Source organism: Calidris pugnax, unplaced genomic scaffold, assembly GCF_001431845.1.
Source record: "Calidris pugnax isolate Ruff unplaced genomic scaffold, ASM143184v1 scaffold20, whole genome shotgun sequence".
Taxonomy (NCBI): Eukaryota; Metazoa; Chordata; class Aves; order Charadriiformes; family Scolopacidae; genus Calidris; species Calidris pugnax.
The window spans coordinates 612,653-630,831 of NW_015094510.1; the positions used below are offsets into that span (position 1 = coordinate 612,653).

Genomic DNA, 18,179 nt, shown 5'->3' on the forward strand with positions numbered 1-18,179 from the left:
TCGGGCCTCGGCGGGGGCGCGGCGCCATGGCCGCCGGTTCCGTGGGGGTGCTGGCGCGAGCGTTGGAGGCGCTGGGTGAGGGGACCGGGAGGGGACCCCGGTGTGGGGCTGAGGGGAGCCGGGCCTGCCCAGGCCCGAGGGACGGGGTGTAGGGTGGAGCGCTCCCCCCTCCTGAGGGCTTAGCCGGGGGCCGTCCCGCGGAAACGCCTCACCCAGGGCCCGGGCCCTGCCGTTCCAGCGGGCGGAGGCTTGTGCTGGGCCAGCGGGGCTTCGGCGCAGGGAGGGGGAGCGGAGGGGGCTGGATGAGGCAGCGTGGCCGTAGGGAGAGCAGCGGTCCTGTGTTGCTAGAGCAGGAGAGCGGCTCTGGGCACGGCCAGCTTCCCGCTAAGCTGAGGGACTCCGTGCGGATGCTGCTCCGTGGGGTCGGGGGAGTCGTTCAGGGCTGTCAAACCGTGCAGTTGTGTAGGCTTTGGCTCGGTTTCGAGGCCTTATGGGGTTCCTCGTATTAGATTTCAGTTGGGACGCTGAGCAGGTCACACTAATGCAATTCATAGAATCATAGAATGGTTTGAGTTGGAAGGGACCTCAAAGATCATGGAGTCCCAACCCCCCTGCCACGGGCAGGGGCACCTCCCACTAGAGCAGGTTGCTCAAAGCCCCATCCAGCCTGGCCTTGAACACCTCCAGGGATGGGGCATCCACAACTTCCCTGGGCAACCTGTTCCAGTGTCTCACCACCCTCACAGTAATGAATTTCTTCCTAATATCTAATTCAGTACAAACTCCCTTAAAGAAAGCTTTACCTTTAATGTAAATGTGTGGATGATGACCCAGGAATTCTTCAGAGAGAGATTAGATTTATTGTGGTAACACTTTAAGGATTTGCTTCTGATTGCAACTGCTTGTGTTTTTCAGATGTTGGTGGTGCAGCTGATAAGATTAATTCAATACCTCAAGACTTTTTTGCAGAACTGGTAAGGATGGCAATAAATTGGCTGTGAATGGCTTCTGGAACGCTTTGATTCTGGGAAACTTTTTTGTTTAAGCTCTTCTGGTTTTTGTCTGTACATACGTGGTAGCTTAGATTTACGTGATGCATAAAATGGACCAGTCCTGCTAAGAGCAATGAGATTGCATTAAATTTATGTTTTTGTCACGGAAGACTTGAAAAGACATGGTTTTGCCTTTCATACAAATAAGATATAGAGCTAGCTTGCTAGAAAACATTCAGCTTGTTTACTGTAGTGTGAACTTGAACAGAATGACTGTTCAGTTAGTATGAAAATGGTGTATTAAGTAGGAATAGCCAGTGAGGTAGTAACTAACAGCCTTCACTGAGTTTATTTGCTTTTCTTGGATTTGATGTAACTTTACAATGAGTCATTTCAATGGCTTTATTCTTCTCTCTGCATTTGAAGCATCCTCCTGTTGTGTGTTTTTGCATTAACCAGTTTTCTTTTTTGTTTTGTAATCTCCAAGTATGCAAACTAGCTTTATATTGTGTATTAAAATATGCATTAAGAATGTTTTCAAGCTTACTTTCTTCACAGTGTGAACAAATAATTCAGCATCTGAACCATAAGATCCCAGGTGTAAACACAACTGAACTGTGTCAGGTATGTTTGGATTCTATCACTTATAAGCAAATATATTAGTTGTATATTCTGTAAAGGATAGATTTCTCAAGTCATTTTTTGGGTGTGTGTATATGTATACACAAAGAGGTTTTTATTAATGTATAATTTATTATAATTTGTAATTGTTTGAACATTTTGTTTCTAGAGAATTCAAACAGCTGGAATTGAGATTAATATTGGTGACCTGGCAAGAATAGCTAACATTATTTCCTTTCTGTTTAGGTAAGCACAAAATAATGTGTTTTGTCTTGTGCCTTTTTTCCCCTTCACCCCAAATTAATAGGGGTGTCAAAAAGTGACATCAAATGTGGGTATAAAACTGATATGGGTAAGTTTTTAACTCCCAGTATGCAAAAAATAACTGGGCTTAGTTTATGTTCTTAAAAAAATGTGTAGTTATTATATGTAGTGTTGTTTTTTGTAATAAAAAAAGAAAACTAAAGAGAGGAAATTGTTGTAAGATCTTTTCTGCAAGCATTAGGACTATTGGTAAAGTAAAAGAGGAAGTTAAGCTCAGTTCTAGAGCTAAGTCAGCTAGACCTTTGACTGGAAGAAGTGTGTTCTAAAAACTTTTTTTTCCTTAGAGATTAGAAATCAGCATATGTTCCTGTTTGACAGGCACACAGTTTTATAATGTTGAACTCTACTGTGATAAAGGTAGAGGTTTTAGGTAGTATTTTCAGCTGTTGTTTTGCTGTATGTTTTTCTATTTTCAGAAAGATAAAATTTTCTAGATCTTGTTCTTTTAATATCTAGTATCTAAACATTTTATGTGACGTTAATATGACTGAAGAAAATGTGTCAGTAGAAAATTTAACATACTACACTTTCCTCTATAAAATACAAAGCCTTAAATTCTATGAGACCATACTACTTGTATGACCAACTCTTTCTCTTTTACTAATGTCTCTTTAAGAGGAACAGATCTGCATGAACAAACCTAGGGTGCAAGATTTTTTTCACTTGTTTCTGTTGAGGAAATTGAGTTGCAATTTACCTCTAGACTTGCTGCCTTTTCTGTTGAGCATTTATTGCATCATTTGACTCCTGTTAGTACCAATTATACCATTACCTGGAGGTCCTTACTTGCCTTTTGGTGATACTTAAATTACCTCTCCTAAATGTTTAATTGAACTGCCTTGTTTCTAAAGTAATAATGTTGTTTAACTGCTCTATGCACACATCTTTCTCTGAATTATGTCTTTTTTTCAATTGCAACAGCACTTGGAGGCTGTGATTATTTTTGTTTTGATGTTGTGTGTTGTGCAAGCCAGGCAAAGTTTGGTGTCTGCATGTTAAGATACATTAGAAGTCAAATCATGTTGGTTTTTGCATGTGGATACCAAAGATTAGTAAAATATTCTTAAAAAAAAAATAAATCGCAGGCTGCCTAATTTTTGTAAAGTGCATAGACACATAAAGCAGAAATTAAAAATTGCCTGTTTGGGGTGAAGTGAGAAATTTTATTAAATTTGTGGAGAATGAAATTGATGTCATGTTATTTGGATATACCTATAGCACAGCAGCCAGAAACAATCTCTCTACGGAAGAACTCGTCGCCACCTTGGACAATGCAGTCAGCGCGCTGCCAAAACACGCAGTTCAAGTTATTCGTCACGTGTGGAATGAGCAGGGCAAATCCATTAGTGTGTCAGAAGATGCAAGAAATATGGCCGCAATGGGACAGGTAACTAAATGACAAGGTGCAGTTAACCATTAACTTTTCAGAAATGTCAGTGCTTCATAGTGTATTTTGTATTGTCAAGCATGTGGTGGTATCTTCACTGCCTAAAGCTTTCATATATATGTATATGTTGCCAAATATCTACCCAGATAAAGAAGCATATGCAGTAAAGGCTGTCTAAATACTGAATGGTATTCTGATGTTATTGTTTGGATGGTAAATGCACATCTCATACCTTTTAATAAATTAGTGCTTTATAGTACTGCTAGCGAAGGTGAGTAGTGGCCAGTGTGGCAGACAATTGTATGAGCTGTTTTAATAAATCCATTTGAAATGTGAGTAATTCCTTAGAGGTGATAGCACCAGCACTTAATTGTTTTATTCTTTGTCTCCCCTAAGTTTAAACTTTTTTTAAAGATACTTTCTGTCAATTTCCAGCATTGCTTTTTAAAAAAATAGCAGAGTGGATTTGCATTTCAGGATATTTTATTCTAGCAACAGTTTAAAAGAGTGTGGAATTAGGAAAAAAAATCTTTATCTGAGGCTTGATAGTGAGCTTCTAAGGGCTCTCTTCTCTTTATTCAACAATTCTGCCTATCATAAAAAGGCTACAAATGATAACTTGCCTATCTGAAATGTATGTGTGATGTACTTTGATTTATCCACAATACAGTTATGAAATGCCTTACTCTTTTGTGTTATTGTCATTACAAAATTTTTGAGAACTGTCTGAGGTTTTTATCACGTTTCCACTTGATTTAGAAACTTCTAAATAAACATGACAAAAGCATGAGTGATATACAAACCGGATGAACCCTGTGGCTCAAGCTCCTCTTGCTAGAACTTTTAAATAGACTGTATTTGACTATTGACTAAGGAAAACAGATTAAGTGAAGTAACTTATTCAAATGCTTATTTTTTTCACTATGAAATGGAAGGCAGATAATTTTGTATTCACAATCGTGTCTAAATGGGTGTGTGTTTCCCGTTTGGATAGAAGCTCTAGGTGTCCTATATTGCCTGTAAAACATCCATCCAACAGAACAGCAATGGTAGGCTAGATCTTTCTTGAACAGTTTCAAATTATTTTCTTCTTTGCAGTTTGTAGATATGGAATGGAAACTGGGAGTTGCGATGAGCTCTGACACCTGCAGGTCTCTGAAGTATCCTTATGTTACAGTGACACTAAAAGTGGCAGACCCTTCAGGACAAATAACAGACAAATCTTTTGAAATGACGATCCCACAGTTCCAGGTCTGTAATCGGTGTTACTTGATTCAGTCTCTTAAAAACAACAGTGACATTGTTGTGAAGGAACAAATGTATACCTTGATGCATACATTTGAGTTTTTTATTTACTAATACAGTCACTCAAAGATGAAGCATTCAATAAATATTTAAAACGCTGAAGCTAAATACTTATTTCATAGCATTTAGTTCTACATCACTTAAATGAAAATGTGAATTGAGCAGTCGTTAATTGGTTCTCTTACAAGTGAACAACTGAAGATGTAAAAACTCTTGGGTCTTTCCTGTCAGCTGTCACTCTGCCTTATTAAAAATGGTTAGGATATTCTAAATCTGTGGAACTGTTCCCAGCTTCAAAATCGAAAACTTGGGTTAAGCCTAACATTTGGTAATAATTAGGAATGGAGGTCAGTCAGCTTTGTCACCACTAGCTTTTAATTGCTATGACTTCATCTGTCAACTTATGGAACTTATTTAATTTTATATAAATGTGTCACTTCTGTTGTCATTCCTGTTTAAAGGGTGAATACATCACTTAGAATATCATACAATCTTACAAATAAATAAATCCTCAGAGTTGGATTGGCAGGAATTTGAGAAGAATATTCTGATTCCTTAGGTGTTGTGAAATGTTGTATAAATTCTGGCTGAAACCTATTTAATAGTTTGCTGTTCAACTACTATTAGAAATGGATGCTATACTTGAGAAGCCTGGATTATTTCAGTTGGGAATAGAAATCTTTGTGTGAGAAGGCTTTTTGGTGTTTGTTTTGTTGTGGTGCAAGAGCTACTTTGTATTTTTCTTTCATAGCATTTCTCCTATTAATAAGCAAGCCCATGCAAATAAGGCATCAGCTGTGTAGGTTTAATAGTGAATGTGCCCAAAAGCCAACCAGCCCACAAAAAGAAAAGCAGAAACTCAAAAGTTGCAAATTGTAACTGGAAGAGAGAGGGAGTGTGAGAAACATGTGTTGTGTCTTTTGTCTATGTACTAGTTTGAACTACAGTTCGAGCTTTTCTTCAAGCAACTAAAATTTATCTTAACTCTTGCTTTTTAGAACTTCTTCAAGCAGTTCAAGGAAATGGCAGCTGTTCTTGAAACAGTTTGAAGAGAACTTATTTACACTGAAACTTTGGACAGACTTAGATAAGTAAACTTTCCCTTCTGCACGGGGGATAAAGTGCCATTGTGCAGCGAGGTATGTATCCGTGTCTTTGACAGGTATTTGTCAGCATCATCCTTGCGTTGCTGTGAAGATGTCTTCGGTTTTGAGTACTTGAAGCCAAGTCTTCAGTGTTTGGGAAAATGCATTCAACTTTTCTTCATCCTGGTAGACAAAAAGATCAGGATGTGTATGGAGAAACATCACTGTAGACTTTCTAATATCCAAGAGTAAGAAACTACGCATACGAAACTACACATTTATCTCTGGAGTGTGGAAAGACACATGAAAACGTTGACTGGGAAGATACAGAGAGAAGTGTAAATCCCATGGTAGTGCTTTTGTCCATAAAATTCAGGTGCACTTAGACTCAACGATAATATTAAATGTAAGGAGTACATACATAAGAAGCATACAGTTATTGAGGAATAGCAATGTCAAGTTGTTAGTTGCAGGTACTTGCGGTTCTGACTTTCAGCTTTCTTTTAATAACTGAAGAATGTACTTGTCCCAACAGCTTCTTAATTTCAAATGCTTATTTCCCACTACCTGGGTTTATAAAACTGAATTAATGCATTAAACTTTTCTGGAGACCTAAAATTTATTCTCTGAAATGAAGCCCAAGGGCTAATTTTAAATAAAGATAGAAAGGTGAATTTAATTCAAAAGCATTTTAATTTATTTTTGTCTTTGCATTTAATCCAACTCTAATCTGTGGCACTCTGCTTGATGTTTTGATCAGCAGTCTGCTTTCTGATTAAATTAGAATATTGATGTAGGTGCCTCACTCCAAACTCTGAACAAGAAAAGTCAAGAGGAAACTTGAAAATTCAGGCTGGACTTTTAGCCCAGCACATCAGAGAAAGAACCACACTACAAGTCAACAGGATTTCTTTGCTGCTTGTGTTTTGTGGCAAGAGTCCACTGTACTGTAGTGCACATGCTTGCTCTCAGAGAATGTCCTAACCAGCAGAATTTTGACTTTGACTCCCATTTGGAATGGGGGATTTCCAAAGGGAGAGTGATAAATCCGGTGTGCTTGCGTGCGCTCTTTTTTTTCTATGTTGTTTTTTCTTGTTTTCCATAAACAAAACACAAACTGCAAACCTAGTAGGATGTAATAAAAACAACACTGTGGCATTTCAACATGTGGTGGTGATGTAGTAGAGCAAGTAAATCTGAAGAGAGACAATTCATGCTGATGGGCAGACTGAAGCTCATGCCGCAGCTTCAGAGTGGTCTATACTGAGAACTGGTTTTGCTGGGGCAGATTCTCAAGTGACTTCAAGCTGCCGTAAATGAGAGCATCTACCTTTCTAACCCACTTAGATGTTTTTAACTTTTTTAGAAGCTGGCTGAAAGTCATTGATAGAGGTTATGCCTGCATATTTGTGTCATGGAGAATAAGCTGCAACACATTGTGTGTGCTGCACACTGCAGTCCTTTCAATCAAGAGAGCTAAACCCTCACTATTTGGGTATTATGCATGGTGCATAAGAACAGTATTTGGAGTTGCTTAGAAGCCCAAGTAAGTGAAACAGGGTTGGCTTTAACAAAAGATACTACAAATTTTGGGCTGTGGCTATTGATTTGGGTGATATTTCCTTTGTGCTACACTGAGGTGTTTAGCTTTGCAGCTGGGCAGAGCAGATTGCTTTTTTCCAGGACCATCTCAATGGTGGCAAAATGGTCTTGGGAACAGATTTCCCATTTGCCTATTCCCGTGTCTGCCTCCAAGGGTTTGGGGCTGAACATAGTGCAAAAAAATCCTGTCTGTGTGTGGAAAAGTGATACGAGCAGCTGATTATTTTTCTTTTTAATTTGCAGAAGTTGGAGTGTAAGGCTGCTGTAACTGGAAAACTCTGTTATTCTTTGGCCTAGTGAATCAATTGGTTTACATCAATGCAAGAGTTCCAGAAAAAGAATACTATTTAGTAAAACCAGAGCCTAACAAATATTTCTCATTTTGTTCTAATGCACTTAAGTTCTTCATGTAGCTGGAAATACTTGTGCCTTCATTGTAACTGGATGGAAAAGATTTAATTAATCAGGTCTTCTAGAAACAACAATTTAGTAGATGCTGGAAGGTAATGAGGAAACTTTAAGTTACCGTTCTTGCTTGGTCCGTGAGGAAGAGGAGAAAGTTGGCAGCCTTTGAAAAGTCTTACATTTTGTCAGGTCAAATATTCTAGAAATACTAGTGAATGCTTCTGAAATGTCCCTGAACTCCAGCATGTTGTAACTCTGCCTGGAAGATGCCTGGACACGTGTGCTATACCAGCACAACTGTCTGAGAATTTTCAGAGGTGTTTTTGGACATCCAGGAGATGTGATTAAAAGTTGGCTATGTACTCAAACTTCTGAGATTTGTCCTGATCGCTATCGGTAGGAATTCCTATACTGAGTAATGGAAGAATTAAAGACTTCATTAAAAAAAAAAAAACCCTAACTAAAACCCTAACAGTTTTCAGGGTAGCAATATTAACATGTTCAAACAAGCTGTTGAATTGTTAGTCTGTATGTGCAGGAACCAAATCTCTTCAAAGAGAGTCAGGAGTCCTTGTGTGTTCCTAATTCTACTTGTTGACTGATATGAAATTGTATAACGACTATTTTTGTAAGTCCACAGTCATTAAACCTATAGGTAACAAAGGTAATGATGGTCTGTATTTTGTTTTAAGCCTACTGTGTGAAAGTCTGTCTCATAATGGTTAAAGTTCAGGACTAGACTATGACTAAACTTCTTTCCTTATTAAATTAGGATGAAGTTCAGACGAATGTGGTCTTTTTCTGTGATGGGGTACCCAGGAGCTGAGGGATAACTGCAGGCTGCAAGGAATATTTTTATCAATTACTTACAGCTAGACAAAATGCTGTATTGAACCAGGAAAAGACAGAAGACATATGAGACTAATGAAATCTTGCAGGAAATTGCATTCAAGTGGTTCTCTTTCCTTAACTATTTAGAAGACAAGTAAACAATTTTTCTTTTCAACATTTGCCTGGAACAGAGCAAGAGGAAGGAAAAGAGGAAAAAAGAGTCTCGCACAGTAAACAAACCCAAGGGAGGCAATAATGAAAGAGTCTGCTGGCAATAACTGTAGTCTTCATCACATGACCTTTGTTCTTTTTCCACTAGTTTCCAACAGACTAGCTATTTCATAGAAAAATGGAGAAAGGCCTGCAGAAAGAGTGCACAAATGGCTGTAGTCATTTCTGTACACTGTTTTATACATCTAGCTTCTGCACACTTTGGCTGAATCATGGCTGAAGTAAAAAGCCTGTCTATGTTAGCTTATTGTTTCTGCTTCCTCAAAATTGTACTGCCTTTCTTCAACCCCACTTGAAAGGTATGTAACAATGTTCTACTGGACTCTGCCTATCCCCTTTTATTTTTTTTTACCTTCTTACTTTTGAGCCTTTGCACTCTGTTTGAACACCTGAAGATACATTACTTGGACCGATTGAAAACAGAGAAATAATAAATTTGAGGGAGAATGTTTCCTTTTCCTTCTTTCCTATCATATTTGAGTGTTTTATTACCCTTTTAACTGAGTGCATAATGAAAAGGTAATTTCCAGTCCTTTGCAGAGGCATGCAGTGTTCTTCTGTTGAGTCTTCATGGGTACTAGAATAACATACAAAGGAGCTTAAGTCATTTAATCTACCTGCAGCGAAAAATGCCCCATTTTTGAAGAACCTTTGCAAGGAGGGGAGGGACTTAAAATGCAACAGCCTCAATCTTACCCAGTAGCCTGTGGTTGCCTTGACCTGGGTTGAGCTTACATGGTGTGCTGCTGTAGTGTCCTCCCTTCCTCAGGCTCCATTGCCTCCTAAACAGCTGGGTTTGCTCATCACCCTCTGCATTTGGCTAAATGTTTCCTTTCCTTGTGCTTCTGCTCTACAGCACTGTCCATACTCATCTGGTTGCACTCAGGGTGCTTGAGCTGCTGATAAGGAAGCATTTGTGTTAGAGGGATGACATTGGGCGCTCCTCATACCCTGTCCTGCATGCTTTGAAAGACTTCCTAATGCTTGCTTCCATGCTTTTCTGAAGGATGGTGGAGAAAGGACCTGCTGTTTGTACTGGGATAAGTCTGTTAGTTATCCATGACTTTGTGTCATTGAGGAAGTAGGGAAGGACCCTGTTGTGCATGCTTTGAAAGACTTCCTGATGCTTGCTTCCATGCTTTTCTGAAGAACGGTGGAGAACCGACCTGCTGTTTGTACTGAGTCGCTGGGATAAGTCTGTTAGTTATCTATGACTTTGTGTCATTGAGGAAGTAGGGAAGCTGAGATGGTTATATTTTCGGAGAAGGCTAATTTTAGTGTTTCTAGGTTTCCTCTCTCTGTGCTGCATTTTCCTCCTATGACTAATTATGGTGTAGCTGCTGTACCTGTGGCAACAATTTCTGTCCAATATGTGTAGGTGCCATAGTTTCCACATACTCTGTTAGTGTTTACATTGTAAATACTGTTATATATGTATATGTGTCAGTTTTTATACTTCACATATTGAGCTTTGGAACACTAAGCTTTAATATGCACATTAAAAAAAAAAAAAGAAGGGAAACTCTGTCACTTCATACAATAATTTTTGGTTCTATGTAGTATTTTAAGTGGAATTTGTCATAACATCGGTCACCAGGTGGCACTCCTGCATATAGGCTTGATGCTTGGTAATCCTTTGAGAGGGTGTCTGATAATAGGATAAGGACTTCTTATTTTCACCCTGGTATAGCTTATATCTGTAACGGTACACATTCATATCACCACAACTTCCATCCTACCTCTTACATTGTAGGGAAATAGTCAGCTTCTGTGTGAATTATTGAAAAGTGTAAAGATTTCCAGTGACAAAAGCAACATTCAGCGTTTTAATGATATCAGAATATACAGTGTATATTTGCAGTAGGTTAAAACAGTAATTTAATTATGCTAACACTTCTGCATTATGAATTGCTCTTTAAGTAGTGTCATGGTTCATTTCTATTGGGGCCTATTCTTATTTTACATTTTTTCCCCCTAGTTTATACATTGAATCATAGAATGGTTCAGGTTGGAAGGGACCTTAAAGATCATCGAGTTCCAACCCCCCTGCCATGGGCAGGGACACCCCCCACTAGAGCAGGTTGCTCAAAGCCCCATCCAGCCTGGCCTTGAACACTTCCAGGGATGGGGCATCCACAGCTTCTCTGCGGGACCTGTTCCAGTGCCTCACCACCCTCACAGGAAAGAATTTCTTCCTAATATCTAATCTAAATCTACTCTCCTCTAATTTGAAGCCATTACCCCTCATTCCATCACTACATGCCCTACTACAAAGTCCCTTCTTAATCTCTCCTGCAGGCCCCCTTCAGGTACTGGAAGGCTGCTGTAAGGTCTCCCTGGAGCCTTCTCTTCTCCAGGCTGAACAACCCCAACTCTCTCATTCTGTCTTCATAGGAGAGGTGCTCGACATCTCTCAAACAGATTTATTTAGATCTGTATCTTATTAATAGAATAAGCACTTGCATTTCTCTATGCCAGTGTTTATGCAGTTTAACCACTCTTGAATTCCTTTTTCTGTATTTTTTACGCAGCCTAGTTCTTGGTGTCATGCCACGCTTAGGAATATACTTCTCTGCCACTGAAAGTGGCCTTGTAGCTTAATTCACTTGTGAACTACCTCTGAATCAGAAAAATAGCATTCAGATGTTCTTGGTAGTATTGAACCTGCAAAGAATTTTTCCGTTCCGCATTAACGGGCCCAGAATCTCCTCACTATTGTGTCTTAAGCAGGTTACAGTTGTTTTAAAAAAAAAGTATTCATTGGAGAGCTTGGCCAATTTAAAGCAAGATGGGCTTCCTTCCCAGTCGTGCTTCTGAACTGGCAAGTACTGGATGCTGTAACCACACATGAAGCTTGAGAGGGGTGTTAAAGTTTACATCTAAAATGAGTAGAGGAATATAAGCGTGTGTCTCACATCAATCACTGCTGCGCTCTGCAGCGCTGCTTCTTGCAGCTGGGGAGGTGGGAAGACAAGAGAGATGCCCAAGTGAAGACACCAGATGTCGATTTACCTAGGAGAGAGTCAAGGACGATGAGAAAGAGGATTAAGGGGTTCCCATCTGTTATTTTTTTTTTTTTTTGGCAGTTCTGCTGGCACTGTCCTTGGCATTGTGCTGGGACAACAAGTGCCCTGTTGTTCGTGATAAACTGTTCATGATAAACCTTCTCTTACCAGACGTACAGTACTGAGTTCTGAAGTTGCAGTAACATTTTAATAGAGATACACTGTCAAAGTCTTAATGGTATTTGCATTTTTCTCTAGCACAAATGTAATTTGTGACCTTTGAAGTTCTCTTGGCCTCCCAGAGTCTCTTTATTCTGCATTATTTCTGCACCGTAATACAGATCTAACCTTTCTACCCTGTGGGTCATTCTTTGTAATAATACATTTGTGCAGTAATACCAAGATGTTCCTTCAAACTTTGGCAATGACAAGAAATCCTGTCTTAGTTTCCATCACGGAGAGTTGGAGGGCACCAGGATCCTTTCCAAATGACAAAACAAGATAGAGGGCACTGTCAGGGAGAGAAGTAAATTGTAGCAGTAGCAGTACACTCTTTTTCCTCATTTTTTTTCCTCTTCTTTGTGTGTTACTGCAATGCCTGGGGAATCGTAGGGAAGTAAATGCCTCCTTTATATAAAAGCAGAAATAATTTGGGACGTGGAAGTTCTTGTTGCAGAAGTTGCTTTATCTCCTGTGGTAACTAGCTTTGCAAGTGGGCTGAGCTGCTAACAGCCACCAAACTGTATTTTTGTAACAACAGGGATTTTAGTAAGCTCATATGATACCCTTTTTTTTTTTTTTTTTTTTTTTTTAGAGGGAGAAACCTTAAAAACAACCAAAAAGCCAACACCAAAATGCAGAAGTGTCACTCTGGTGACACTATGATCACACATAAGCACACAGCACTTGAGATCGAAACTCAGTTTTAAAAAAAAGGATTGCTATTCTTCACTGGATTCCAAGTCTGCTGTGCCAGAAAGCTTCTTGGGATGACTGTTACATGGAAAAATGACAAACATAAAGAATCTGTTCCACAGTCAAATGCTTCTTTGAAGAGAAATATAATAATTTGATGCATTGTCTCTCTTAATCAGTGCTACATTAAATGGAGTAACAATGCACTGAACACAGACATAGAATGTGGTGGGTTGCCTTAAGTTTAGAGAAATTTCTAGCTGGGGATTATTCCAGTTCCCTTAAACCTGTTTTGGAGTGGTTCTTATTGGCAGAACAAATTATAATCTGTCATTATGATCAAAAAAGATTAGTGCCATTTGAGAAGGAAAAAAAAATAATAAAACCAAGCCACCCAACCCCCTATCAGATGAATTTTTCATCATTTTTATTGTGTACAAATTGCAGTGAGTGTCTCCTGCTATTGACATGTCTCTGCAAGACTGATACATCTTACTCAGACCTTTGGCATTACATCTTAAACTATAATAACCTCTATACATCTGGCAAAATACACAGTTTTAATTATTTCTAGTGGTGTTTTTATACACTTCCTAGAGGAGGCACCAGAGTTTCTCTAGTAGTTAAAGTTTAAAACCTTGGTAATATGCCTAGTCTACTGAACTTACTTTCTAATGCTTCAATTACATTTCCAAAAGTTAATTCATTAGAGTTTTTAAATAAGACTAGGTAGTTTAAATCAATAAAATGTTTTCTAAAGTCAAACAGTCTCTATCTCAGATCTTACTCAAAGGTGATCTGAGAGTAAAATAAAATTTGACTGGTTAAAAATAATGCAAATAGGGCAGTGGACCATAAAATCCCAGAGAGTTAAGTGACAGCATTTGTAGAAAAGTCATGGGATGAGAAGCGATCCCAGCTACAGGGCATATTACTGAACTGAAGTACTCTAGTCCGAGGTGGTTGAAGTTATGAATAATTTATGGGATTGTAAAGTCAAGTCTACAGCTCCTCTAATAACTTAATATTTTTTCTGCAATTAAAATTGTGGCTAGAAGGCTTAAGGGGATGGATAATTACTAGCAATTAACAGTCTGATCATGTGAGATGCTGAGGTCTCCCCACTCCTGAAGAAATGACTGAGAACTGTGGTTGCTCACCATTTTGCAGGTTTAAATCCTTTGACGCTGAAGATGAATTGATGATCCAGATATGCTAGATGAAATGGCTGCTGTGGTGCCATATGCAGAAGCAGTATATTTAATCGAGGTATTGTCTTAGTGAACAAATCATACTTCCTTTCATAAACAGAAGGAAAACACTTATTTTACTTGGAAAAACAATCTTTGCATGTAGTACTCCATTGACAAGTGCATTGAATCCAAATACTCAGAGGCATTTACTTACATATAGGTAATTGTATCTATGATTGGTCACTTCAGTAATATACCTTATTTTGAGAGATTTCACATCTAATGCCTGTTTAGTCAACAGAAATTAATGGCAGGTTATCAGCGATTCCAAAAAGTCTGGCTGGGTGCGTGGTTGGTTTTGTTTGATCAACTGAACATGTATTTGCAGCACATGACACGGCAATTATGGAGCACAGCACTTGATGTACTTTAGATCTTCCAACATAGTTTTCACTTTGAATTTTACAATTTGTTTCAAGAAGCTTAGCCAATAATAATTTAAGAAAGCAATTAAAAAAAGAGAAGCGTGGCCTCTTGACTGAGGCCTTGTCTGTCGTGTCTGAGGCCTTGTCTGTCGTGTTTCTGCACGGGTGCTGCATTAACACTTCTTTCCGTTTGGGATGACCTGGAGAAAAACTGTTCTTTCCTCAAGAACAGACACGTCTTTTTTTCAAAGCTCTGTGGATACGAGCTGCAGAAAGTTGCTTTCTTCTCTGTCCCGAAGTTTCGGATTCCCATTAACTGAGCTATAAGGATTATATAGTTTAAGCTAATTCCTAACTATATTGCGCAAAGAATTACAGGATGGTGATGCTTTTGTTATCTTTATAATTTTAAGTGCTAGGAGAAAAAATACCTGAGAGGCATGTCAGACAGAGGTCATGGGCAAAGGAATACTGGGCTCGAGATGAGAGAAATCAGGAAGTTTTAACTTAAAGCTGCATGAAATCTTACAAGTGAAGAGAAGTGAGAAAAAGGGACCAACTTCAAGAAGAAAAGTTATGTAACTAGAGGACTGAGTTTCTAATGAAACACTAGTAATGAGATGGGGGGGATAAAAAATGGTAGGCAGATTAAAGGATAAGAAAGAAATAATGAAGTAAATGGATAAAGGTAACGGACAGCTAAGAGGGATTACTGCGAAGAATCGATTCGGAGAGACATAAATAGCTGAAGCGAAAAGAAAGCATCAAAACTTTGGATTAACATCTGAGAATTCAAATTTGAAGGGAGGTAAAATATTAGTGGTAGAGTTTATCTAGATTAATTTCATCTTAAAAGGGACTTGTATGAAGAATTCAATAATACAAATAAATTAGGTCACAGTAACCAGATCTCATATCATATTAAGTATGTAAGTAAGACGTAAGTCTTATGAGGAGAGGCTGAGGGAGCTGGGGTTGTTCAGTCTGGAGAAGAGGAGGCTGAGGGGAGACCTTATGGCGCTCTATAACTCCCTGAAGGGGGGGTGTAGAGAGGTGGGGGTTGGTCTCGTCTCCCAAGTCACAGGCGACAGGACAAGGGGAAATAGCCTCAAGTTATGCCAGGGGAGGTTTAGATTGGATATTAGGAAACATTTCTTCACGGAAAGGGTTATCCAGCATTGGAATGGGCTGCCCAGGGAAGTGGTTGAGGCACCATTTCTGGACATGTTCAAAAGACGGGTAGACATGGTCCTCAAGAATATGGTTTAGGGATTTTTTATTGCTTATTTCTTATTTATTTTTTGTCAGAGTTAGGTTGATGGTTGGACTAGATGATCTTTAAGGTCCCTTCCAACCTAGACGATTCTATGATTCTATGATTCTAAGCAAATCACCCAACTGAAGGAGAAACCCAAACGGCTTTGCGTAACTGGCCCAACAAGTGACCATTTAAGAAATTCAGCTTCATTTTCCACATTTTGTTCCTTGCACTTCTACCTGGTAAAAGAAATTTGTAAAAATTGAAGTGGCATCCGTAGCAGCTGAAAACCCAGCTCTGTAGCCTTAGAAGGACATTGAGCTGCTGGAGCGTGTCCAGAGGAGAGTCACCAAGCTGGTGAGGGGTCAAGAGAACAGGTCTAGAGAACAAGTCATACAAGGAGAGGCTGAGGGAACTGGCTATGTTTAGTTTGGAGAAGAGGAGGCTGAGGGGGGACCTCATTGCCCTCTACAACTGCCTGAAAGGAGGTTGTAGAGAGGTGGGTGTTGGCCTCTTCTACCAAGGGAATAATGACAGGACCAGAGGAAATGGTCTGAAGCTGTGGCAGGGGAGGTTTAGATTAGATATTAGGAAGAATTACTTTACTGAGAGTGTGGTCAGGCCTGACCATCTCTGGAGGTATTCAAGAAAGGTGTAGATGTGGCACTTGAGGGCATGCTTTAATGGCCGAGATTGTGGGGGTCTTTTGTGTGTATATGGTTGGACTTGGTGATCTCAGAGGTCCTTTCCAACCATGATGATTCTGTGATTCAATGATTGAAGTCTTTGTGTTCCGTTTGAACAATGTGAGAACATCAATGGATCTGTGATTGCTTTAAAGAATTTCGGCCTCTTTTTGCTATTTTTTTTAACATATTCTCAAGATTGTGTTTATGTTTCCTGATTATTATTAATTACTTGTATCGCCTAAAAGCCTAGGTGGCTGTCCTCAACCTGGTTTTGGTAGGTCGTGGACAAACATCATACAAAGGGATCTAAGAATCTCGGAGGCGGCGTTTGTAAGCTGCTGCAGCAATTCAGCGTGTTGCAGCCTCCCCCCACCTTAGGCTGCTTTGTTAAGAGCCTTTTCATGGTTATCCCACCTCAAACCCTCCCAGCACAACGTACCAGGGGGTTTCCCTGCTGGTTTTTGAGCAAGCTCAGCGTTGGGTTCACTTTCCTGCGAGTTTAAATGGGTCTTGGCACTCAAGCGACTGAATTGCAGCTTCACGCTCCAGAGGAATCATCTCACCAACCCTTCCCAGAAGAAGCGAGTGGTCTTGCTGGCCTTTTTCACCACCCCCACCACCACCACGGCCACCCCCAGCCCCCATCAGCTATTCCCGCTTCCTTTGTGCCCGCGGCGGGATCTCTCTGAGGGCTGTCACTTCAATTAGAAGCGGATCATGGAATGGAACTGGCAGAAAACGAGCAGTTCACCGCAGCATCAAGTTGGTGCCAGGGCTGCTGCCAGGAAGAGAACGGGTCTTCTTCCAGGTGTGCCGTTAAGAGGATGCCGGCGGCTCCCAAACCGTCATCCCGCAACGCCGGAGCGCAGCATCTCAAGGCACATCCCCCAGGGGTTAGCCCCAGCTGTGCAGACCAAAGGGACGAGAAATTGTTTTAGGTTTGTGATCCCCAACGTTTGGCCGTTATTATTCTATCGCAGTTTGGATGTTAACACCTGTGAAAATAGCTTTGGAAAGCAATTCCCTTCTGGCTTCGAACTCGCACCATTCTAGCAAATCGTAAAGCTGGTGTCCAGCCTACGTGACATGGCCTAATGCATTTTTGGCATTAGCTGTTCCAAAAAAAAAGTTCATTTTAGGATTCTGTAGGATGAGGTATATTTGAGGTCTGAGTCAGAACATTGAAAATTACAACCGATAAGCCTAAATGCACTCAACCTGATGATTAATCTGGGGGAAAAAAAAGAAAGAAAAAAAGAAAAATCCTTTGGTCATGAAAATGAGCATAGTTGCTTGTAACGCTATTAAAATCCTGCTAACGTGACAGTTTTTGTGTCGGTTCAGACCGTTGTGACCTGCTGGGATGCGTGACCCCTTCTCTGCCCAAACGATCTAGCAGGCAGCCTCAAATTACACAGTCGCTCTTCAGCTCCAGATAGAGATTTATTCTTTTTATTTCTTTTTTTCTAGGCAGGGATAAAACCACTGCCGGAATAGCGTGTTACTGGGAATTACCGCCGCTGTTGCCACAGCCGTTACACGCGAGGAGGGTCACTCACGTTGACCACAGCAGAAGGGACAAGGATGCTTTTGGACTGAAAAACCTTTGTCCGGCCACTTTCTCAGGTAGAGACCAGTTACTAAGGTTTACAGTAGGTGGCGGATTTTTCGCTGACAAAAGATGTGTTATCGCGATAGCCAAGAGGAGAAGAAAAAAAAAACCAAACACAACCAAGTCCAACAGCTCAAGCAGGAAAAAGAAACATAGAGGGGAAAAAAAATAATAATAAATATTTTTTTTTAAAGCTGTCTTAATTAAACTCTGAGTTGACAGCGGCTCGGCAGGGAGAGGCTGCTGCAAGACAGTTTGCGACAAGGATGGTGTTCCCCCGGACGGGGGGGGACCCCGCA

General features: G+C 40.0%; 1 protein-coding gene across 2 annotated transcripts; it reads left to right on the forward strand.

Moving 5' to 3' along the window:
- On the forward strand, window positions 1-9,232 carry COMMD6 (COMM domain containing 6). Of its 2 annotated transcripts, none has more exons than XM_014966169.1 (7): window positions 1-75; window positions 916-974; window positions 1,551-1,616; window positions 1,783-1,859; window positions 3,156-3,324; window positions 4,423-4,575; window positions 5,628-9,232. In XM_014966169.1, the coding sequence occupies exons 1-7, from the start codon at window positions 27-29 to the stop codon at window positions 5,676-5,678; spliced, it is 624 nt and encodes a 207-aa protein (XP_014821655.1). In that variant the 5' UTR covers window positions 1-26; the 3' UTR covers window positions 5,679-9,232. The 2 variants fall into 2 exon arrangements, with proteins under 2 accessions (XP_014821655.1, XP_014821656.1); XM_014966170.1 differs by having other exon boundaries at window positions 1,535-1,616; window positions 5,628-5,836.
- The last annotated feature ends 8,947 nt before the right edge of the window (window positions 9,233-18,179 follow it).